The sequence below is a fragment of the Canis lupus genome, chromosome 36 (genome assembly GCF_048164855.1).
Source record: "Canis lupus baileyi chromosome 36, mCanLup2.hap1, whole genome shotgun sequence".
In the NCBI taxonomy this organism is placed as follows: domain Eukaryota; kingdom Metazoa; phylum Chordata; class Mammalia; order Carnivora; family Canidae; genus Canis; species Canis lupus.
This window is the reverse complement of record NC_132873.1, coordinates 29,941,626-29,965,670: the sequence shown is the minus strand read 5'-3', so window position 1 is coordinate 29,965,670 and position 24,045 is coordinate 29,941,626. Positions and strand designations below refer to the sequence as shown.

Genomic DNA, 24,045 nt, shown 5'->3' with positions numbered 1-24,045 from the left:
ATTCTACTTTCTTCCATTCTAGTCCAATTCCAATCTGAAACACTTGGTTTATCTCTTTTTATTAGAAATGTATTATACAGTGTCCCAAATAGATACAACAGTATGGAAGAGAGACTCATCAAATGAAAAATTAAGGAGCTGGTAACCAGGGGAGGATTAGTCTCTGTGGCTGACCATGTGAGGCACACTATTTAACTTCATCTCCACCACAATCCTGTGAGATACTATCATCCCCATTTCACAGCGAGGAAAATGAAGGACAGAGAGATTACCACTGCCAGGCTACACAGTCAATACATAGAAATCCAAGTTTCAAACAAAGTAGTTGGACTGTAAGTCATGCTTTTCCACTGCACCGTGCATTCTAAAATAGAAAAGCTTAGGATGGGTGCCTGAGTAGCTCAGGGGTTGAGCGTCTGCCTTCAGCTCGGGTCGTGATCTGAGGGTCCCGGGATCGAGTCCCGCATCGGGCTCCCTGCGTGGAGCCTGCTTCTCCCTCTGCCTGTGTCTCTGCCTCTCTCTCTGTGTGTCTCATGAATGAATAAATAAAATCTAGAAAAAAAGCTATTAAAAAAATAGAAAACTTTATGGCCTTCTCTAAGAATAGACTAGCCAAGCAGTTCAAAAACAGTTGTCAAAACGCTGTCACATGTAAGATTAGACTTGTATACTCCTATCCCAAGAGGTTCAAGGAGTACCCCTGCTTAAAGGTCAGAGAAGCGGAGTGGTAAAACACACCAGCCTAGAGGTATGTAAAAGTGGAAGGGGCTATCCCAGGAGGCCATGAACTCCTTGCCACTAGAAATGCTCCAGGATAATCGAATAGGGAACACTCAAGAAATCAATGGGGCTTGGGTGCTGGTCCCATAGATTCTGCAGAAGAGAATACCAAAAATGCGCTTTTGAGATACGCTTTTAAAAGGATCCAGACAATTTGTTTAAGGAAATTACAAACCTTTAGCTGTGGGTAAATGTGCCTAATCATATTAAGATTCAGTGCATTTAGGAACTTTGGTCTGTTTAGTATTATCACTCCTGCACAACCTCTTCTTTCCAATAGTACTTCTCCTGCTGCATCTGTGTGCTTAGACATTCCCTGTATTAAAAAAAAATAAATAAATAAAAATAAAAAATAACTTTAGGATAAAATTCATTAAGGATTTGTCACAAGCCAACATAAACCATATACAGGCATACCTCAGAGTGGATTCAGTTTCAGACACACAATAAAAGAAATATTGCAATAAAGTCAAACAAATTTTTTTTTTTCCCAACGCATGTAACAGTTACTTTCACGCTATCCTGTAGTCTATTAGGTGTGGGACAGCATTATGTCTGAAAAGTCAACGTATGTATCTTCATTAAAAAGTAATTTATGGGGATCCCCGGGGGGGCTCAGCGGTTTAGGGCTGCCTTCAGCCCGGGGTGTGATCCCGGGGTCCCAGGATCGAGTCCCGCGTCGGGCCCCCTGCAGGGAGCCTGCTTCTCCCTCTGCCTGGGTCTCTGCCTCTTGCTCTATCTCTGTGTCTCTCATGAATAAATAAATAAAATCTTATTTTAAAAAAAAAGTAACTTATGGAGGTCTTGGTGGCACAGCAGGAGGGCCCTAGGCTCACCTTGTCCCACAAACATAACTAGATGACTATGAAATCATTCTAAACACCCCAGAAACCAACCTGACGACTAAACTCTACAACTAAGAAGAGGCCACACTGAAGAAGCCAAGTTAAATACATGGTAAAATGTCATTGTTTGGGGATCCCTGGGTGGCTCAGCGGTTTTGCGACTGCCTTTGGCCCAGGGCATGATCCTGGAGACCCGGGATCAAGTCCCGCGTCGGGCTCCCGGCATGGAGCCTGCTTCTCCCTCTGCCTGTGTCTCTGCCTCTCTCTCTCTCTCTCTCTCTCTCTGTCTATCATAAATAAATAAATCTTTAAAAAAAAAATGCCATTGATCTTGGAAGCCTGGACCTGCTTGGTAATTATGTTAACCTCGCTTTTTTATGACTGAATAAAGCTGACATTGTGCAAAGAAAAAAAACCCAGTAATTTATTGCTAATAGGCGCTAAACACCATCTGCACTTTGAGTGAGTCGGGTTCTTTCTGCTGGCGGAGAGCTTGACTCCATGTTGATGGCTGCTGACTGGTTAGGGTGGAAGATGCTGAAGGTTGGGGTGGCTGTGGCGGCTTCTTAAAATAAGACGACAGTCAAGTTTGTTGTATCAATTGGCTCTTCCTTTCACAGTTTCTCTGCAGCATGCGACGCTGTTTGACAGCATTGTACCCACAGCGGAACTTCCAAAATTAGAGTCAAATCACTCAAAATGCTGCTGCTTTATCTACTAAGTTCACGTAGCAGTCTAGATCCTTGGTCATTCCAGCAATTCTCACGGGTAGACTCCATCTCAAGAAATCCCTTTCTTCGCTCATCCATGAGAAGCAACTTCTCACTTGCTAAAGTTTTATCACAAAATTACCAGCAATTCAGTCACATCCTCAGGTTCTACTTCTAATTCTAGCTCTCTTGCAATTTCCACCATCTCTGCAGTTACTTACTCCACTGAACTGAAGTCTTGAACCCTTCCAGTCATCCATGAGGGTTAGATGACTAACCCTCAACTTCTTCCAAATTCCTGTGAACGTTGATATTTTGACTTCTTCCCATGAATCACAAATGTTCTTAATGGGATCTATAGTGGTGAATCTTTTCCAGAAGCGTTTCAATTTCCTTTGCCTAGATCCATCAAAGAAATCACTCTCTGGGGGCACCTGGGTGGCTCAATGGTTGAGCATCTGCCTTTGGCTCAGGTCGTGATCCCGGGTCCTGGGATCGAGTCCTGCATTGGGCTGTCCACAGGGAGCCTGCTTCTCCCTCTTCCTGTGTCTCTGCCTCTCTCTGGGTCTCTCATGAATAAATAAATAAAATCTTTCAAAAAAAATAGAAAAAGAAATCACTCTCTATAGCAGCTATATAGCTGTATGAAATGTCTGTCTTGAATAGTAAGACTTGAAAATCAAAATTGCTCCTTGATCCAGGGTTGTAGAATAGACGCTGTGTGAGCAAGCTCCATGAGAGCTCTTGGCTGACCAAGTACATTGTCAGTTGGCAATACTTTGAAACACATCTTTTTTTCTGAGCAGTAGGTTTCAACAGTAGGCTTAAAATATTCAGTAAACCATATTGTAAGCAGATAAACTGTCATCAGTCTTTGTTATTCCATTTATAAAGCATAATTCTTTTTTTTAAGATTTTATTTATTTATCCATGAGAGACAGAGAGAGAGAGACAGAGACACAGGCAGACGGAGAAGCAGGCTCCATGCAGGGGGCCCAACGTGGGACTTGATCCCGGGTCTCCAGGATCAGGCCCTGGGCTGAAGGCGGCGCTAAACCACTGAGCCCCCCGGGCTGCCCTCTAGCTTTTGATTTAGAGTGAGAGGCATAGGATTCTTCTGTTCACTTGAGGCCATAGTAGATTAGTAACTGGCCTAATTTTAGTGCTGTTGGACCTAAGGGAGGCCTACAGAGAGGGGGACGAGAGAACAGTGGGTCGATGGCGCAGTCAGAACAGACATAACATTTACCAACTAAGTTCACCATCTTATATGGGCACAGTTCATGGTGCTCCCAAAACAACTAAACAGTAACATCAAAGATCACTGATCATTGTTCACCAAAACAATAGTGAAATTTTTTTAATCATTGTGAGAATTACCAAAATGTGACACAGAGACAGTGAGCAAATGCTGTTGGAAAAATAGCACCAATAGATTTGCTCTACTGATGCAGGGTCCCCACAAAACTTCAATTTGTAAAAAACAAAAACAAAAAAAAACACAGTATCTGCAAAATGCAATAATATGAGGTATGCCTGTACATCAATGCAAATCTTTCACACAATGGTAACTATCAAATGGATTACTAGGTACATGTGACAAAGGTTTCTAAAATTACTGAGGTTCGGGGGTGCCTGGGTGGCTCGGTGGTTGAGCGTCTGCCTTTGGCTCAGGTCGTGATCCGGGGGTCCTGGGATCAAGTCCTGCGTCGGGCTCCCTGCTCAGTGGGGAACCTGCTTCTGCCTCTCCCTATGTCTCTGCCTATGTCTCTGTTCTGTGTCTCTCATGAATAAATAAAATCTTTTAAAAAAATTACTGAGGTTCAGTAGATAAGCAAAATGTACATACCAAAAGCACATACGCAGTATATACAAAGTATATACACAGTAATTAAGTCTTTTAATTTTTAAGTGGAGTCAAGTGATTTAAATAGAACCTAGCCCTAGAATTACTTGGGCCATGAACAATCAGTGTGTTTATTTTTTTTAAATATTTTTTAAAGATTTATTTATTTATGATAGACAGAGAGAGAGAGAGAGAGAGAGAGAGAGAAGCAGTGACACAGGCAGAGGAATAAGCAGGCTCCGTGCCGGGAGCCCGACGCGGGACTCGATCCTGGGACTCCAGGATCGCGCCCTGGGCCAAAGGCAGGTGCTAAACCACTGAGCCACCCAGGGATCTCCCAATCAGTGTGTTTACAATACCACCCACCCACTCTGTACATGGACACATATATATTTATACATAGAATGTATCTCTAGATTGATACACAAGACACTGCTAAAATGGTTGCCTCCAGGAATGAAAATCAGACATTTGAGAGAGGGGTGGAAAGAATTTTTGCTGTGTGGCCCCTTTGAACTCTTTCAGTTTTGTACCATACATATTTACTACCTATTCAAACCAATATTTTAAGTAATTTAAAAAAAAATAATAATAGATTAGGTTTAAAAGGTGCTAAGCCATCTCCAGAAGGGAACTTCATTAATACACTTTATTCCAGAGGACTTTCTTGTTTGACTGTCCATCAGTCCCCTGGACCCCAGTAATGATCCCACATGTGGAAGAATTGGGAAGACAGGACAACATGCATATATGTGTGCACGGACAGCAGCCCCTATTTCCTGCTAAAACCATACACTGACTTCATGGAGCACTCCAGAAGGTTTTAAGGAAGAGTTTTCATGAAAAAAGGGCCAGAGAGCCATGAGCATTTTTGTTCTCCCACTGGAAATTCAACTGGATATAAGGAAGAGCAAATGTTAAATCATTTAAAGAGAGCTATTTTTTGTAGTTTCCAGTATGTAAATGTTTTGGTACATGATATTGTAAAATAGTGTTTCTCCTTACATTCTTACACATCTGTTGTGGTGTTTACTCATCCTCTAAGTTCTGCCTTTTAGAAATAGCAATACATTTTTTTAATCTCAAAAAAAGTATTAAGTCATATGACTTGTTTTCATACCTTGTTGGTACTAAAAAAAAAAAAATTATGGTAAAAGAAAACTATACATAAAAATCACAAAAGAAAGCAGACCAAAAGGGATGCCAAGTCCACAAGCAGACACAGCCCTCCCCAGACTTCAGCTACTGCCTCTCCTTCGCAGTCTGACTCTAACAGCTGGAAGTGCCCGGCTTCTCAGATTTTCTTCCAAGTACCTACCGATCCACTTGTGTTAGTAGGTGAGAAGGTAGATGGTGAGTAACTTTTCTGACCCTCCAACTCCTCCTCTAGGCCCTTTCATAGCTTCTGTCAGTACTGTGGAAGTTCTTATTCCCATAATCTTTTTATTTCACAAAACTGCAGGGGAGGACAAATAATTTTCCCCCTACCCTTCCAGATTCTTAGCTAAGACTAATACAGACAGATTAACAGTAGAAAATTTTCATTTCTTACGGGGGCTCCACAAAGATGTGAGACCCAAAGGCAGCCAGGTAACTGAGGCTCATAAACCATCCTGACATTAGGAAAGAAACTGGGTCTGGTACTTCAAATGGGAAGGACAGCAATTCACCCGGAAGTAAAAAGAGCAAATGTTTGGTAAGCAAGTGTTTGCCCTGCCATGCAGATAAGTCTCAAATATAAGAAGTTATACTCCGCGTATCCCTGCTCTGTTCCTAGTACAATCCTCCTTTCTAGTTTCTTTCAGGCAGTTGAGAGGGAGGTAAAAAGCTCTTCCTTAGTCTCCTGGATCTTGACTGCCTTCAGCTCAAAATAATCCACATGTCAAAGTGATATTTTTAAAGGTGGTATATTCTGCTCTCCTTTGACACTTTTCTCGCTTCCTGAGGTAGGCCTACATACTTCTCTCTTATGACCTCTTTTGCTGTATCCCAAAGGTTTTGGACTGTCATGTTTTCATTTTCATTTGTTTCCATGTATTTTTCTTTATTTCTTCTTTAATTTCCTGGTTAACCCATTCATTATTTAGTAGGCTGTTCTTTAACCTCCATGTATTTGTGGTCTTTCCAAATTTTTTTCTTGTGGCTAACATCAAGTTTCACAGCGTTATGGTTGGAAAATATGCACAGGATGGTCTCAGACTTTTTTGTACTTGTTGAGGCCTGATTCGTGACCCAGTATGTGATTGATTCTGGACAATGTTCCATGTGTGCTCAAAAAGAATGTATATTCTGCTGCTTTGAGATAAAATGTTCTGAATATATCTGTTACGTCCATCTGGCCCAGTGTGTCATTCAAAGTCCTTGAATGATTTTCCTTGTTGATTTTCTGCTTACATGATCTGTCCATTGCTGTAAGGGTGTGTTATAGTATTGTATTATTATCAATGAGTTTATATTTGTTATTAATTGATTTACATATTTGGCTGCTCCCAAGTTGGGGCATAAATATTTGTTGTTAGATCATCTTGTTGGATAGACCCATTTATTAGGATATAATGTTCTTCTTCATCTCTTGTTACAGTGTTTGGTTTAAAATCTAGTCTGTCTGATCTAAGTGGCTTTCTAATGTCCATTAGTGGGACAGATGGTTATCTATCCCCTCACTTCCAATCTGCAAATGTCTTTAGGTCTAAAATGAGTCTCTTGTAGGCAGTATGTAGGTTGGTCTTGGGTTTTTTTTTTTTTTAATCCATTCTGATATCCTATGTCTGATTGGAGCATTTAGTCCATTTATATTCAGAGTGATTATTGATGGATATGAATTTAGTGCCATTTTATTACCTGTAAAGTTGGTGTTTCTGGAGATTTTCTCTGTTCCTTGCCAGTCTTAGTTGCTTTTGGTCTTTCCCACTCAAAGAGTCCCGTTTAATATTTCTTACAGGGCTGGTCTAGTGGTCATGAATACCTTTAGTGTTTGTCTGGGAAACTCTTTATCTCTCCTTCTATTCTGAATGACAGCTTGGCTAGATGAAGTATTCCTGGCTGCATATTTTTCCCATTCAGCATATTGAATATATCCTGCCATTCCCTTCTGGCCTGCCAAATTTCTGTGGAGAGCTCTGCTGCCCACCTTGTCTTCCAATGTAGGTTTGGGATTTCTTTTCTCTTGCTGCTTTCAGGATTCTTTCCTTATCTCTGTATTTTGCAAATTTTACTATGACATGTTTTGATGTTGGCCTACTTTTGATTTTGATGGGAGTTCTCTATATCTCCTGGATTTGGATGTCTGTTTCCTTCCCCAAATTAGGGAAACTTTCAGCTATATTTGCTCAAATAAACTCATTGATAATAATACAATAATAGGAGACTTTAACACACCAGTTACAGAAATGGATAGATTATCTAAGCAGAAAATCAACAAGGAAACAAGGGCTTTGAATGACACACTGGACCAGATGGACCTAATAGATATATTCAGAACACTTCACCCTAAAACAGAATACACATTCTTTTTGAGTGCACATGAACATTCTCCAAATAAACTTTTTTTTAATCTCTTTTTCCCTCTTCTTCTTCTGGGACTCCTATGATACAAATGTCGTTACCCTTTTGGGATTCGCTGAGTTCCCTAAATCTACACTTATGATCCAATATTTTTCTTTCCCTGAGTTCTTTTCAGCTTCATTCTTCTAAGATTTTATTTGAGAGAGAGAGGGAGAAGAGAGAGCATGCACACAACTGGGGGAAGGGCAGAGGCAGAGGGAGAAGTCTGACGCAGGTCTGATCCCAGGGCCGGGAGATCATGACCTGAGCAGAAGGCAGCCACTTAAACAACTGAGCCACAAGGCACCTCTCAGCTTCATTATTTTCCATAATTTTATCTTGCAAATCTCTTATTTATTCCTCTGCCTCTTCTATCCTTTTGGTTATTACATCTATATCAGTTTTGCATCTTGGTTATGGCATTTTTTTTATACTGGCCTAACTAGTTTTTAGGCCTTTTATCTCTGTGGCAAGGGACTCCCTGGTGTCTTCTATACTTTTCTCAAACCCAGCTAATATCCTTATGATTGTTGTTTTAAATTCTGGTTCAGGCATATTACTTATATATGTTTTGATTAGATCCCTGGCCATGACCTCTTCTTGTTCTTTCTTTTGGGATGAATTCCTCCATCTTGGCATTTTGCCTAGGTATCTGTGTCAGGAAAGCCTGCTCTGTTTCCTGCTCCTGAGAGTAATGGCTTTATTAAGAAGAGGGCATAGACTGCCCAGGGCCTGACATTTCAGGAAGGATTTCTGGTGTATCCTGTCTGCAATCTGCTGTTGTGTTTTCACTGCTCTTTCCCTCAGGTCAGTCCCCTGCAGAGTTTCTCCCTACCTGCAGTGGGAAATATCTGGACTTGTCCACTGTGTGGCAAGTTTTAACTCAGTGTGTTTTGGTCAGCTTGTTAAAAAGAGGTGGGATCCTATTTCCCCTAGAGCTGAAGCTTTGCAGCACCCTATGGTCAGTGGAGGAGAGGGGGAGGTTGTGCTGGTCTTCCAGGGAAGGGGCTTGCTGCTGCTCTGACTTTCAGGCACATTTGCCCTAGGAAAAAACAATAACACTGTACAGGGAGGCGAGGCTTGGTGTATGTGGCTCAAGCCCAACTGTGGGCATTGTGCTGCTCACAGAAGACCGTCTGTGCTGATGGGTGGGGGTAAAAATAATATCAGCCAGCTCTCTTGTCCCCAGAGAGCAGAGTTTCTGCCTGCCACTGCTCAGCAAGCCCTCACAAAAGAAAAAACAATCTCTCATTTGTCCCAGGCTTCTCTCAGATCCCTGACTTCATCCTGTCTCTGTCTGAGTTGTCTGACCACCCGGTGGCTTAGTGCTTCTGTGTTTTATTTCAAGCACACTGGCTGGGTTTCAAAACTCCACATTTTAGGGACACATGGCACCAAACTGCACTGATCCTCCGGGGGAAGGTCTCACCAGGCTGTGGCTGGTGCCAGTTTGTCCCAGAAGGGCAGTTGCACAAATGCATAGGGGCTTGGAGTTTATGGTAAAGCACAGCAAAAGGCTAGCATCTAGGTTAGCTGCCCTCAGCAGCTGCCTCTACTCCTATGCTAATGAATAGGGTAACTGAATGGCACCCACTGGCTCTTTTGTTCCTGAAGAGGCAGTGCCATGTCCCCAAATACACTCCAAGAAGGGGAACTGCCTCTCCCAGTGCAACCCAGGGGATCCTCAGACCACGCTGTCGACTTCCAGGCTCCTGCCCTTCTTCTCTACAAAGCACCTCTATACCTGCCAGGCTCCACCCCAGTACTGGCAGGGTCTTCTAAAATTTCAGACTTTGAGCTCTGCTGCTTGTAAAAACTTGCGATTATCAGCCCGTCTTGTTTTGGGGAAGTGCTCTTCTTGTGCATTGCCCTGCACTCTGTGTGCACAGTTGCGTTTGCCCTTTGTCTCTCTTTCCTTTCTCTCGGATCAGGGCTCCCTCCTCTCTGAAGCATTCGTGATTCTTTATTCCTCCAAATTAGTATCCACATCTCCTACATGGCCTCTTTTCTCCCTCTAGTTGTGCAGTTTGTTCTTCAGTCTTCAGATCAACTTCTGGGCACTCAGAACAATTTGATATTTATCTAGCTGTGTTCAAAGGACCAGACAACTGCTCCTCTTCAATACCCACAGTGGTTCTACTTCCTGGATTAACCCTTACTCAAATGAAAAGACAGATGATAGACTAAAAAAAGCCACACTTTTAGATCCCCACATCATTCTAAATTTTAAAATACAAACATAAATTTTAATATCATACAAACATGTTAAGTATTATTAAAATTTCTCCCCATACTAAATTTCTGTCTGAACCAAGTCAGGTTTACCAGCACCTACAAAACAATTTCATGATGATTTTCACTGAACAGATTATATAAATTATATAAAATACATAAATTAGCACCCAATACCAGAGGCAATCCTTCAAAACTTTAGTATTTGGTTTCAGCTCAGAATGTTGAGAGCTGAAAAGATGCTCATCCTGACCTTGTAACAAGAAAGAAGGATGAGCAGATTGCAAAGTAATGGCTTCTGATAAGCTCAGATAACAGAGGTCACATGGCTGCAATAAAATCTGGAGAATAACAGGTGCGTTCAATGAGACACAGGACCAGAATATTTGCTTATTTCAGGCAAAAGCTTTCAGGAAGATTAATTAGAATTTTTGATGACTTGCTAGAGGCCAAATGTGGGCAAATCAAATAGTATGAAGCTCATGGGGGGTTACAGTCATGCAGGGATTCTGGCTAGCTTTTCCTCCTGGAACCCAACCAGGCTCTCCCAGGGAAGACTGGAGAAAGCTCCCCTGTGTGGTGCTGGCTGGAGTAGGGAAACAGCAAGTACACTAAATCCTTTCCTCTCATCTTCCATACAAAACAAAAGGCTAAATCTACAGAGGAGTGAGGAAGGACTTCAAAGCCTGCAGCCCAGGGTTCTGGTGGAGCCTCACTACAGTGGGGGAAGGAAATAGAGGCCTACATAATTAAAGCCTTAATCTCAAAGCCAAGGATTTCATTGTTAACCAACCACAACTGGGGAAAAGACAGGAGGGGAAAGGAAAAGGAGGAAAAAAGCAGCCTATCCCTGGGGGAGAGACGAGAACACTTCTGAGAGTCACATCCCTTAAACTCTGGTTCACAGTGCTTTCTAAACATTAAGGTTTAATGAGATACAATACCAAAACCATGATCCTTAAAAGAAAAACATTGATAAACATTAAAAATTTCTATTCTGCAAAAGAGACTATTAAGAAAATGAAAGGCCAGAAATTGGAAGAAAATACTTGCATATTATCTGATAAAGGACTCACATCAAGAATATAAAACAACTCTTAAAACTCAGTAAGAAAAGGGCACCCAGGTGGCTCAGGTAGACGTACCTGACATACCTAACATAGACTTACCACCCAACCAAGCTGTTGCATCCCTATGTATCCCATGATCTCAGGATCAAGAGATTGAGCCCCTTGCTGGGCTCCATGCTGAGCATGAAGACTGCTTAAGATTCTCTCTCTTCCTCTCCCTCTGCCCCTCCCCACAACCTACCCACACTCTCTCTCTCTCAAAACAAACAATAACAACAAAATCCTCAGTAAGAAAAATAATCCAATATTAAACTGGGCAAAAAAAATTTGAGTATCTTCACCAAAGATAGAGGGATGATAAACACAGGAAATGGTCAAAATCATCAGAAGATCATTACACCAAAATGCAAACTAAAACCACAATGAGAGGGACGCCTGGGTGGCTCAGCAGTGGAGCATCTGCCTTCGGCCCAGGGCCTGATCCTGGAGTCCCGGGATCGTGTCCCACGTCGGGCTCCCTGCATGGGGCCTGCTTCTCCCTCTGCCTGTGTCTCTGCCTCTCTCTCTCTCTCATGAATAAATAAATAAATCTTAAAAAAAAACCCACAATGAGATATCACTACACACATTAAAATGGCTAAAATCCAAAAACAGATAATAACATGCTGCCAAAAAAACAGAACAACAGATTCTCATTATTTGTTGGTGAGAATGTAAAATGATATGACCACTTTGGGAGACAATTTGGCAAATTTTTATAAAGTTAAACATAGACTTACCATCCAACCCAGCTGTTGCATCCCTATGTATTTACCTAAGTGAATTAAAAATTTACTTTTATACAGAAACCTGTGGACAGAAGAGCCAAAATAAAGGAATTCCTAATGGGCAAAGCTAGTAGAGTCTGAGTAACAACATAACGTAACATCAGAGTATAACCCAAAGTATAAAATAAGTGAGTCCACTCTGATATAAATAACTGAATAAATGCAGAATGATCTACCCTACAGAATAGGGACAGAACTTGCTTCCAAAGAATAGAATGTGAAAAGGAGAAAATGATAACTTTAGAGAGGAGAAACTCAACAAACACAACTTTAACCAAGTGATAAAGGTCAGCATCACCAGCTATGTTGTGTGACTGCCATGCATCACTGGTGCATTTGTCAAAACCCACAGATATTCTCTGTTACAGCATGATGAGAAGGGGGCTTTTCCTTTGCATTATTCTCTCTAAAAATAATTTTAACTGCATTTTAATTATTAAAAACAAAACAAAAACACCCGACACCCCCCAGATTAGAGGATACGCTATAGGCTACCTGGCCAATACTCCCCAAATTTTCAAGATCATAAAAAATAAGACTCAAACTATCATAGACCAGAAGAGACTAAGGAGACATGACAAGGAGATGCAATATAATATCCTGGATTGGATCCCGGAACAGAAAGTTAATGGAAAAATCCAGATAAGGTTTAAAATGAATAGTAATATATCAATGTTCTTAATTTTGACGAAAGTACCATCGAAATTATATTCATTTGCTAGGACTTTGTAACAAAGTACCACAAACTAAGTAGCTTCAACAACAGAAGCCTATTGTCTCACAGGTCTGGAGGCCAGAAGCCTGAGATCGAGGTATCAGCAGGACCACACTTGCTTTAAAGGTAGCTATAGGGGAAGGATCTGTTCCAGGCCGGTGTAGCTTCAGGGTGTTCCTTGGCTTCTAGCGGCCCAGTTCCACTCTTCATGTGGCATTCTCCCGGTATACCTGTCTCCAAATTTTCCCTTTATACAAGGACAACAGTCATATAGGGTTGGTTCAGTAATCCCTAGTCGAGTATGACCTCGTTTTAGTGATTTATGTCTGCAATGACCCTATTCCAACTTGGCTGTTAGAAGAAGCTATCTGCATGGGCCCTGCGGACTCCTGGCACCTTCATGCTGTCTACGCCATGAGCCTCACCCCTCTCTTTGCCTGGGTCATTTTCAGGGTTGCTACAAGCCAGCAGACGCCCCGCAGTCAACACTGCTGTCGTGTAATGCAACCCACCACATATGCAAGCATTCATCTGGGCCTCCCATGTCACCCCTGTGGAACATGGGGAGCCAGGGAAACCAATACAAACGTGATGCTCAAGGCTGCTCAGTATGCCACTAATAACAGAATCCTTCATCTCTAACTCAAGAGTCTCATATCTTCCACCAGCACCCATGAAATAGTAAAAGGCTAACTATTAGCTTGTAATCGGGGTAAAAATCAAATCCCAAACCCAGCATTGTCCAGCCAGCCCCAAAAGCCCTTGGCCCTCCATCACAGCCTCTCCATCTCTATAAAAATATAACTATCCTGGTTTTTATAGTAAACAGAAAGAGTACATGCAGAAACACACTGCTGTTGTTTTTTTTAATGAATAGATTTTTCAAGTCTTTTTTTTTTTTTTAAGAGGAGATGGGCGGGGGGGGGGTGCGCAGAAGAAGCTGGGGAGAAAGAATCTTAAGCAGGCTCCATGCCCAACACTGAGCCAAATGCAGGGCTTGATCTCACAACCCTGAGATCATGGCCTGAAACAAAATCAAGAGTCAGACATTTAACCAACTGAGCTGTCCAGGTACCCCTATTTTCCAAGTCTTTTAATCCACAAAGTTCTCCCCTTATCCCTTTCTTTTCATTACAATTTCTGAAAACAACAGGCCACTTAACCTATAAAATTTCCTAGGATTTTGCTGATTGTGCATCCATGGTACCTACTTGCTTTTAACAGCTGTGCATTCTTACATATCAACTTCATCAGTCCCCTATTGATAACCATGACTCGAGTAATTTTCGATTTTTGCTCTTACAATGATGCGGGAACATTTTTAAGGCAAGAGTTTTTATAGGACATTTACAGAGGATCAGATTTTGAGCAAAGAATATTATAGAATCTCTTGTTAATGCCACTGGAATGATGTAAATGAATGGATAGTTTTTTTTTTCCTACCTGAAAAATTCATAGCCTTCTCAAAACCTGAAAACAACTATTAGTCATTAATCAAAATTATTCAAGCAAAAGGGTGAAAGAAAAAAAGATGAAGTTTCCACTATTAGCATAATTTATGTACATAAAAAATTAAATCCCTTTTCCAAAAATGTCAAAAATTTTTACCTAAGTCCTAGAAAAGGTTTCTATGAAGAAAAATTTATCATTATAGAAAACATTATAGAGGCTAGAATCAGAAATGAAATTCTCATATAACCCAAAGTTGGGAGGGGAAAGGGGGAGACAAAAGAGATAAAGAGGAACAGAGAAGAGAAAGAAAAATGTTTCCAGTCAGAGCCATTATAAAGGAGGAAAAGTGATTTAAACCTTTTAAATGTTCTTAAACCTTTATGGTATATCTAGAAAAGACAACAGGTTCACATTTACTTTTATTTTCAAATATTTTCTTAGGCAATCAGCAAAAGCTGTTCCTTACGGTTATCTTTTGCTATTTAAAAGTTTTCTGTGGAGACTACACTAAATACTTGACTAAACTCTTCACTTAATCCTCAAAACTCCCCTAATGAGTTATATACTAAGAACTCCTTTCCACAGGTAAGGAAGCTGAGGCCCAGAGAAGTTAGAACATTTGCCTAGAGTCACACAGCTCTGGGGCAGGACCAAGATTCAAATCCAGGTTTATCTCATTCTAGAACGAAAGCTCTAACCATTATACCCCCTGAACTGACTCGGCCAATCATCTTCTTCAGATGACATATCATCTCGCCCACTTAAAACCACTCCACAGAACTTTTTCCACTCCTGTAAGGCCTACGTGACCCATTATTTACATCTGTTCAAAAGAGAAATGTGAAGGAAACTGGCTAAAATGTATGAACACCATCAACACACAGCTCTGTGCTGAACTGAATACATGAAGTCTCCCAAAATAAAACCCCTAAGACATTTACAACTTTAGAATATCTACTCTACTGGAACATGGAACTATTCTGGCAAAATCCATAGTAGCAACATTTCCCAAGGTGTGCAAAAGGATGATTACTGCTACTATGTGGACTCAAAGTAGTTTGGGAAAAAACTTAAGCCAATGTAAATAAGTTTCATTCCCATAATACATTTTAGTATATACCATGCAAATATTAAACGTAAACTTTTAAAATACAATGAGCAGTTTTCTCGCTTGATTAAAAAACTTTTTCATGGAATATTTGCCTCTTGGGACTTGTATTTTGCAGGCTACATTTTGGAAAACACGTTACAGCCTTCAAAAACATTGTGGGAGGGATGCACGGGTGGCTCAGAGGTTGAGCATCTGCCTTCGGCTCAGGCCATGACCCTGGGGTCCCAGGATTGAGTCCCATATCGGGCTCCCTGCATGGAGCCTGCTTCACCCTCTGCCTGTGTCTCTACCTCTCTCTGTGTCTCTCATGAATGAATAAATAAAATCTTTTTAAAAAATGGCCAATGATTCCCTATTAACTTTAAAGACATCCAAGTTATTTGGCATGGCCTTCAAGTCTCCCCACCCCCGATCCCAGGTACATGGGGCCCACCACTGCTCAGCACTCCTTATAATGGATACTCAGAGCCCTGAATGTAACCTCCATTCTCCTGTAACCCATTCTTGCCACTTAGAACAAGCATATTGTGCAACAGAAAACAGATTTTAGAGTCTCAAACATTAGTTTGAGACTAAATAGTTGAGACTTTACAGACCCAAACATTAGTTTAGCCACTCAATACTGTACATCCAATTATTCAAGGCAAGTTATTCTCAGAGCCTCAGAGTCTGCATTGTAAAACAGAGACAACAGAATCACCGCAGCGTTATTATATGAACTTTCACTTACTCCCATCTCTATGTGTTGAAACCATAATTGTTCTTCAAAGCCCAGATTAAATGACTTTCCTCCAGTAAGCTTTCATTGGTTATAAAGTCAACATCAACCTATTCCACCTTTGTTCACACCTCTAATTTATTTGGCCTTTTTATCCCACTTTGTTAGTAAATATTTCTGTCTCTTTTTATTAGACTATTAATTTCTTGAGGTCAGGAATGGTCTTTTTCATAACAGTATCTCAAAGTACTGAGTTCTTTCATACAAAGGCAAGCAATAATGTACATCTGTTCAAGAAGCACAGACTATAAATTGTTTGACATGGATTCTAGATCATCTAAATAGAATAGGACCTGGTTGCTGTCATGAAAATGAAATGTGTTGCATCATTTCATGCAGTCCAACCGGTATACCTTCATAGAGAAAAGAACTACTTTCAGAAAGAAAACCACAGTTTTCTCCATATCCAGGTCAAAATTATATGGAAGAAATGAGCTTCTGCACATAAACTGCTGTGTAAGAGTTTAAAATAGAACATTATGAAAAAAAAAATAAAATAGAACATTATGGAGGAAGAAAGAAAAAATCTTTGAATAGTTTTGCAAAAATACATCCACATCAGCCAAAGGATGCAAATGAGACCTAATTAATAGGTTCCCCTAGTTTGCATTAGGTTGATAAACCCTATCTGCAGAAATGCAGAACTTTGCCCTCCTTTCCAGGTTCAGGTCTCCAACTAGAATCTTTGAAGAGTTACTAGGAATGTCATACTATTATCACAAATCAATCCTGTACACCTCTTATAACTCTGCCGACCGTTCTGCTATAATGGCATGTTTCCATCCCTTCATAATGAAATAATAAGGGCTCTTGTCCTACTGGCTTTCTTAGAGGGTCACAGAAGGCCTGCTTGGGATACAGCCTATCTCTGAAGCACATCTAAAAGCCAACACTGGGAGCGAAAACCATTCAGCCCTCAGACGGTGATGAAAGTTCAGTTTACCTTCCTTCCCTCAATGTGGTTTATGCCTTAAGTCGTGTCTTTCTGTTCTTCCTGTGGAGATATGTGTAAATATGAATCAGCAACACTGTTTTAAGTTTTAACTCCTCAACTCCCGTGTATATGGCTGACTAAAATAATTAAGGGTAGGAGGGCATACTCCAGTCTTCATTTGCCCATCTCTACTTAGGCTTAACTGAGACACATTCTGCAATAGTTACTTAATGCCCACTCTGCCTTGGGCTGTACAGTGCAATAGCAAAGTCTGTGGAGCCAGACTGCATTCAAATGCCACCTCCTATTTACCAGCATATTACATAGTCTCTCTGTCCCTCAATTTCTGGCCCATTAAATAGGGATAAGGCCATAATCCCTTAACCAAAATCCCTTGGGTCCAGATGTGTTTTGAAAAGCAGAAAATTTTCTAGATTTTAGAAAGGTAACACAATACATATGAGTACTATAAAAAACATCCCAAGTGGAATCTGATCAGTACATTGCAATAAAATGCTTTAATACTTCTGCACCAAACTATGAATATTTGTACTTGTTAGGTTAAAGAAAAATGAGCTTCAAGTACATTCAGGTCAGATTTTTTTTTAAAGATTTTATTCATTTATTCATGAGAGACACAGAGAAAGAGGGAGAGACACAGGCAGAGGGAGAAGCAGGCTCCATGCAGGGAGCCCGATATGGGACTAGATCCCAGGACTCTAGGATCATCACCTGAGCTAAAGGCAGACACTCAACCACTGAGCCACCCAAGTGTCCCTCAGGTCAGAGTTTTGTCACAAAATGCACTTATCACAAACTAATCACAAACTTATGGTTTTGAGGTTTCAGAATTACAGATAAAAGATCTGTAGTATTACTCTGTAGGACCATAAGAAGAATCAACTGAGCTAATACGTATCAAGTAGTTGCAAGAGCACCTGGCATACAGGAAGTGCTATATCAGAGTGACTTATTTTTATGTGCAAGGTACTTGTCAAGCTATACAAGAGTATTTTAATCCATTTGGGCTGCTCTAACAAAAATATCACAGACCAGGTGGCTTATACAACACTTCTCACAACTCTAGAGTCCAAGATCAAGGCACAGGCAAATTCAGTGTCTCGTTAAGTCCCTTTTTCCTGGTTCACAGAAGGCTGTCTTCTTGCTGTGTCCTCCCTCACAAGGCAAAAGAGATAAGAAAGCTCTCTGCAGTCTCTCTCATAGGGACACTGATCCCATTCATAAGAATAGCACCTTCCTGACCTAATCGTCCCTTAAAGGCCCCACCTCCAAACAGCATCACACTGGGGATTAGACTTCAATATATGAATTTTGGGATGATATAGAGATTCAGTCCATAGCACAGAGATACAAAAATGAATAAAAATTATTTCTTCCTTGCAAAATGGTAAACTAAAAACATCTAAGCTCTGAAAGGGTACTAAGGGCATCTAAGCTTTGGAAGAGTACTATTAGAGGTACAAACAGTAGCTGCAAGTATAAAATGATTATATGCTAAGCACTGGTGTTACATTTTTGAATTATTTATTATTAATAAGCACTCTGAGATAGATGCTATTATCCCCCATTTTGCAATGTCTAAAAGGAAGCTGAGAGAGATGAGGTAATCTACCCAAGATTAAGTAGTAGATTCACTGCTGAAACCCAAGCATTCTGACTTAAAGGTCCATGCTCTAATTCATAACCTTAAACCATCTCCTACAAGTTGTGTCACTCTAAAATGGGGAACCGTGTTGCATGAAGGTCCCACAAAATCTGCCAGTATTCCTCTACTTCCTTAATAATGATGCTTTACATTACACATCACAACCTAATAATGCCAACAAAACAAAATCCAAACTTACCAAATGTTGCAGTATGACATTAGTCCTTCTGAATGAATTAAACCTGAAACAGACGTAGAATACAATGAACACAGGAATGTGGGCAGTTAGGTCTCAATGTATAAATATCAAATTTCTTTCCTTTTATTTTGGCCTCTTCTTAAAGGTATTAGAAAAGAAGAGGTTTTCTTAAAGGCTTAATTCTCATTCATTGTGGTAAGAACACGAAATAGTACAGCCACTTTGAAAGACAATTTGACAGTTTCTTACAAAACTAAACATATTTTACCATATAATCCAGCAACTGCACTCCCTGGTATTTACCCAAGTAATTGAAAATTTATGTACACAAAAAGCCATGCACGTGAATTTTTATGGAACTTTATTTATAATAGGCCAAATGTGGAAGTAATCAAGAGGTCCTGCAACAGGTGAATGAACAAACTGGTGGTGTGCCCACATACTGGGATACCGCTCAGCAACGAAAAGAAAGCATCTATCATTCCACAAAAAGACATACAGAAATCTTAAATGCTGAGCAAAAAATGCCAATCTGAAAATTATATAAATGGTATGATTCCAACTACAGGACACTCTGAAAATGGCAAAACTGTGGAGACAGTAAAATGATGAGTGGTACCAGGGGCTTGGAAGTGGGAGAGAAGCACCGGCAGGACACGTGGGACGTTTAAAGTAGTGAAACCAGTCAGTGTGACTGTAACGGTAGAGACACGTCACACATTTGACAATTTTCTGCTCAATATTTTGGTAAACCTAAAACTGCTCTAAAAAATAAAGTCTATTAATTTAAAAAAATGTGGGTAAAGATGAACAAGCATCCTCAGATAGTGCTGTGAAATATATAATTAGGACTGCCTTTCCAGCAGGCAATCTGTAAGTATACAGTTCCACAACCTTTAAAATGATCATACCCTTTTACCCAGTAATTTCAAAAGCATTTGTATAAGGATGTCACAGAGATTTGATCAAAGTTTGATTCATAAAAATGTTCATGACTATTTACATAAGGGAAAAACTGGAAATGAAGTAAATAACAATCTAATTTGTGCACGTACACATATTTAGTTTTCCTATAAGAAAACTGCTTTGTACACTTTTAAAACTTAAGACTGACAATCGTCTTTCCTTTCCAGTAAAAATAAAAATAAACAAAAATGACAATAGAGAATATGGATTCCAAATAAGGTCCTACAGGTTCTTCTAATTTTCCCATCAAGTGGCAGACCTCAGGTCATCACAGGAGAGAATTTTATTTTAAAAGCATTATCTTCAACTGCAAAGATGTCCATTAAACATCACAAGCATCCCAAAGGAGAAGCCACGCTGTCAAAATGCCCACTTAACTCACCCAAACGTCTCAAACCCACCCTTTGCTGACCTTCTATAACCCTATTTTTTTTTAATTTTATTTACTTATCCATAGAGACGCACAGAGAGAGAGAGAGAGAGAGAGAGAGAGAGAGAGAGGCACAGGCAGAGGGAGAAGCAGGCTCCATGCAGGGAGCCCGATGTGGGACTCAATCCCAGGTCTCCAGGATCACGCTCTGGGCTGCAGGCGGTGCTAAACCGCTGCGCCACGGGGGCTGCCCTCTATAACCCTATTTTAAGTTTTTTTCCTTTAAACGAGAAAATAGATATGTGTTGGGAGATGCTAACTGTCCATACAGAGACAGTGTATTTTCTAAGCCCAATATACAGAAAACAGAGGAAAAAAGCTAAAATTCTATGGACTACACTGGGGCCCAGCACCCTCCAGCTTCCAGCAGTGCTAGGGAGCTCAGGGTTTTTCTTTCCTCCCCCCACAGAACATGGCCGTGTTGATTCCATAAAGTTATAACAGAAAAGGATAAAAATGAATTTGGAACAAAAAGGGTTGGAGATTCTTTCCCCACCGTATTTTGCTCAAGGTAGTTCCCTCCCAAATAAACCGACAGCCATGGTATAAAGGAGACGGGACCTCAAAAAACAGGGCAACTGAACACGGGAAGACTACAATTTGCCCCCAGGAGCTTGAGAAAAACCTAAGTACAACGAAGTTTCTTACCAGACTTTATATAATCATGTTAATTTTCTTTGTTCCAATTTCTACTCAACCATTATTTAAAATCTGCTGTTAACTTTTACATCTCAAAAACGTAGTATTCAGAGTCCCCAAATAATTCTGAATTGAAGGTCTTCTCTCTCCTTCCTGTTGGCTCCAGAACTGCCACCTGGTGGAGGGGAAGAGGACACGCACATTCCAGCTACTGCTCATTTACTAAATCACTTTATCAGACTTCCTTCCTTCAGATGATGGTCAACTTATCTGCTTGGGACACCTGTTCTCAAAGTGTGGGTCCTGGACCAGCACCATCCACATCCCAGGGGCACGTGTTAGAAATGCAAGGTCCTGGCCCGGCCCCAGACCTACTGAACTAGGAACTGTGGAGTGAGCCCAGAAACCTGTGCTTAGCAAATCCTCCAGGCGATCCGGATACATGCTCAAGTTAAAAACAACGGTCTTAGAAGAGAACATTAGCATTTAGGAGTTATCCAATCCATCACACACGAGTTGACAAAACTAAATGACTTTTCATGGAACTGTCTGAGATAATGAAAATAGTGCTTAATGAAGATTACAGCAGAAGTAGGCAACGAAGAAGGTGAATAGAGCAGAAAATCAAGCCCAAGGTCAAGTAGTTCAGGCATGAACTGGTGAACAGCAGGTATAGAATCAAAGGAATGACTTATCAGGAGATATTATGAAGGTAAAACTCAATGGAAAAGAAAAGAACTTTGTCAACGATTCCAAGAGTTCAGGCTAGGATAGCTACGAGAACACAGGCACTGAAAGGCTCCTGGCAAGGAAACTAGTTGGTTTGTACGACGCGATGGGAAGTCCATTTTCAGTTTCTTGAGCCTGTATCGGCATTAGTGGAGACATTCAGCAGCAAGGAGAGAGGTTGGGGTCTGAAAGAAAAGTTAAAACTGAAGATATGGTACAAAGTCACATGCGAGGGATCCCTGGGTGGCGCAGCGGTTTGGCGCCTGCCTTTGGCCCAGGGCGCGATCCTGGAGACCCGGGATCGAGTCCCACATCGGGCTCCGGTGCATGGAGCCTGCTTCTCCCTCTGCCTGTGTCTCTGCCTCTCTCTCTCTCTCTCTCTCTCTCTCTGACTATCATAAATAAATAAAAAATTAAAAAAAAAATTAAAAAAAAAAGTCACATGCGAGACAATCACGGAGGCCTGAGACCCTCCTAGCCGTCCTCAAGGAACGAAGAAGCTGCACTAGAAAACCAGCGACCTGAGTGCTGCTGGATCTACCCATGTGTGCTGTCCGGCTGGCACTGGTTTAAAACTAGACATTTAAGGGCAGCCTGGGTGGCTCAGCAGTTTAGGGCTGCCTTCAGCCCAGGGCGTGATCCTGGAGACCCAGGATCTCTCTCTCTCTCTCCTCTCTGTGTACTCTCATGAATAAATAAATAAAATCTTAAAAAAAATAAAATCAAGAAATTTCATCCAAAAATTCACTTTCCCAGAAAGATGTGTCGTCATGGAAACTCAGGGCCTCCATTCCATGGCAGCAATGCCTGCCTGGGCTGCAGAGCCAGCTCCTGCGGACCGAGCACAGGCCCCACTGCTGCCATCTGGCCTGCACTACTCCATGCTTCCTTCTTGGCCTCTGCCTTCTTGGCCTTGGGTCTGTGTTTCCTAACACAGAAAAATTTAACGGAGAAATAGTGAGTCTTTTGAAACAACTATGTAGCAAGAACCGAAACGCTAGGTCAGCCGAGTGTAGAGATGGAGAAGGCACGGGGTACTACTAACAACTTGAAAGATCAGCCTATTTGAAGAGCCTCCCTGACCCCTCTCTCTTTCCTTCTAAATCTCTCTCCTACTTGAAGTTTCCCTTTAAGACACTTATCAGAGTTTGCAACTAAGTATTACTTGTTTGAATATTTGTTTCTTATCTGCTTCCCTTTGGGACTTCAAGGGCCTTAATAAGAAAACGTATCAAGATGCCCAGGTCAGCTACAGGGTAACAAGAGTGCCTAGAGCTCCCACAAGCTAGAATGTGACACTGAGTATTGTAGAACGCACCCAGCAAATTAGGGCCAAATCTTTGAAACTGGGCGGGGAAATTTTTATTCAATTCCGTAAGTAGGAAGACACCTTTAAGAACTTCTGGGCAGAAGAATGGCAGGCCCGGGAGTGAACTTTAGCAAGACTAAGCCTGCGGCCGCCTGCAGAGGCCATACCCGTGAGGAAGAAGGCAGACGATGATATTTCTGCAAAATGAGCAACTGAAATATTTGGGGAGGAATATCCAACCTCTGAAGCAGCAGGAAGAGATACGGACTGGGAGTGCGGGAGAACCTGGAGAGCTTTAAAAATCTAGAAGAATGGGAGTTCCAAGGAGTTGCAAGTGCGGATGAGCACGGGTTACACTTGGGTGCAAACTGACAGGTGATGTGCAAGGAAGACGTCCGGGCGGTTGGGACCACACTAGCGTTTAGGATGAATCAAGGTGAGGCACGCGCGGTGGAGGGTCATCTCCGGGGAGGTGCTTTACTTGCAAGGTCCCCTCTAAGGTGCCCAAGGGCCGTCAGGGAAGCCAAGGAGGCCCGAGCTCAAGAGGGCCCGACCGGCCGGGCCAGCCACCACCCAGAGCACCACCCAGGTGCTCCCGAACGCACCTGCAGGTTAGGCTACTGCGCACCGGGCGACGCGGCCCCGGGCCCCCGCCCCGCTGGGGCGAGGGGGCTGCGGGCCCTGGAGAGGACCTCCGGCCAGAGCCCCAGCGAGGGTGCCCTCCTGGGCTCTGGGGCGGCCATTCCGTTGGCAAACGGGCCTTCCCGAGCGGCGTCTCAGCCAGCGGGCAAGCAGGCCGGTGGCCGCCCGAGGGGTCGCAGCCGCCCCACGCACGTGCGGCCGGCAGCCCGCTTCCCGAGGCCGCGGCGGCCACAGTCCCTTGGCACGGCCCGAGCTGCGCTCCGCACACCGGCAGGGACCCCGCGGCCCCCAGGCGCCCCGCAGGTGCAGCGAGCGCCAGCCCCGAGGTCCCTCCGGGCTGGCCCCGCGCCGCCGGCCGCACGCAGACCCACGGCCCGGTCGGCTCCGCGGCGCCTCGGGTCGCTGCAAGCCTCGAGCCCGCAGGCCCCGCGCGCGACCCCGGCCGCCAGGCAGCCCGCCCGCCCACCCCGCCACGAACCTCCACACCTGCCGCAGCCCCATCGCGGCGACCGGGGCACGAGCCGCCCGACACCCGAGACCGTCCTCCCCGCGGCCGCAGCGGCCCGCGACCCGAGGCCTCCGAGCGGCGGACGCTGAGGGGCGGGGCGAGAACCCCGCGGGC

General features: G+C 42.5%; 1 protein-coding gene across 3 annotated transcripts in view; it reads right to left on the bottom strand.

Annotated features, from left to right (window-relative positions):
* HIBCH (3-hydroxyisobutyryl-CoA hydrolase) overlaps nucleotides 1–24,045 on the bottom strand; it is a 96,748-nt gene extending 72,703 nt beyond the window's left edge. Inside the window, exons 1-4 of one of the 3 annotated variants that reach the window (XM_072813193.1) lie at nucleotides 23,902–24,003; nucleotides 18,709–18,751; nucleotides 16,853–16,903; nucleotides 956–1,096 (exon numbers count right to left, since the gene is read on the bottom strand). In XM_072813193.1, coding sequence (XP_072669294.1) covers nucleotides 956–1,093 — 138 coding nt within the window. In that variant the 5' untranslated portion in view covers nucleotides 1,094–1,096; nucleotides 16,853–16,903; nucleotides 18,709–18,751; nucleotides 23,902–24,003. Of the gene's footprint in view, nucleotides 1–955; nucleotides 1,097–16,852; nucleotides 16,904–18,708; nucleotides 18,752–20,752; nucleotides 20,887–23,901 lie in introns of those variants that run through there. The other 2 variants (XM_072813191.1, XM_072813192.1) reach the window with 2 other exon arrangements.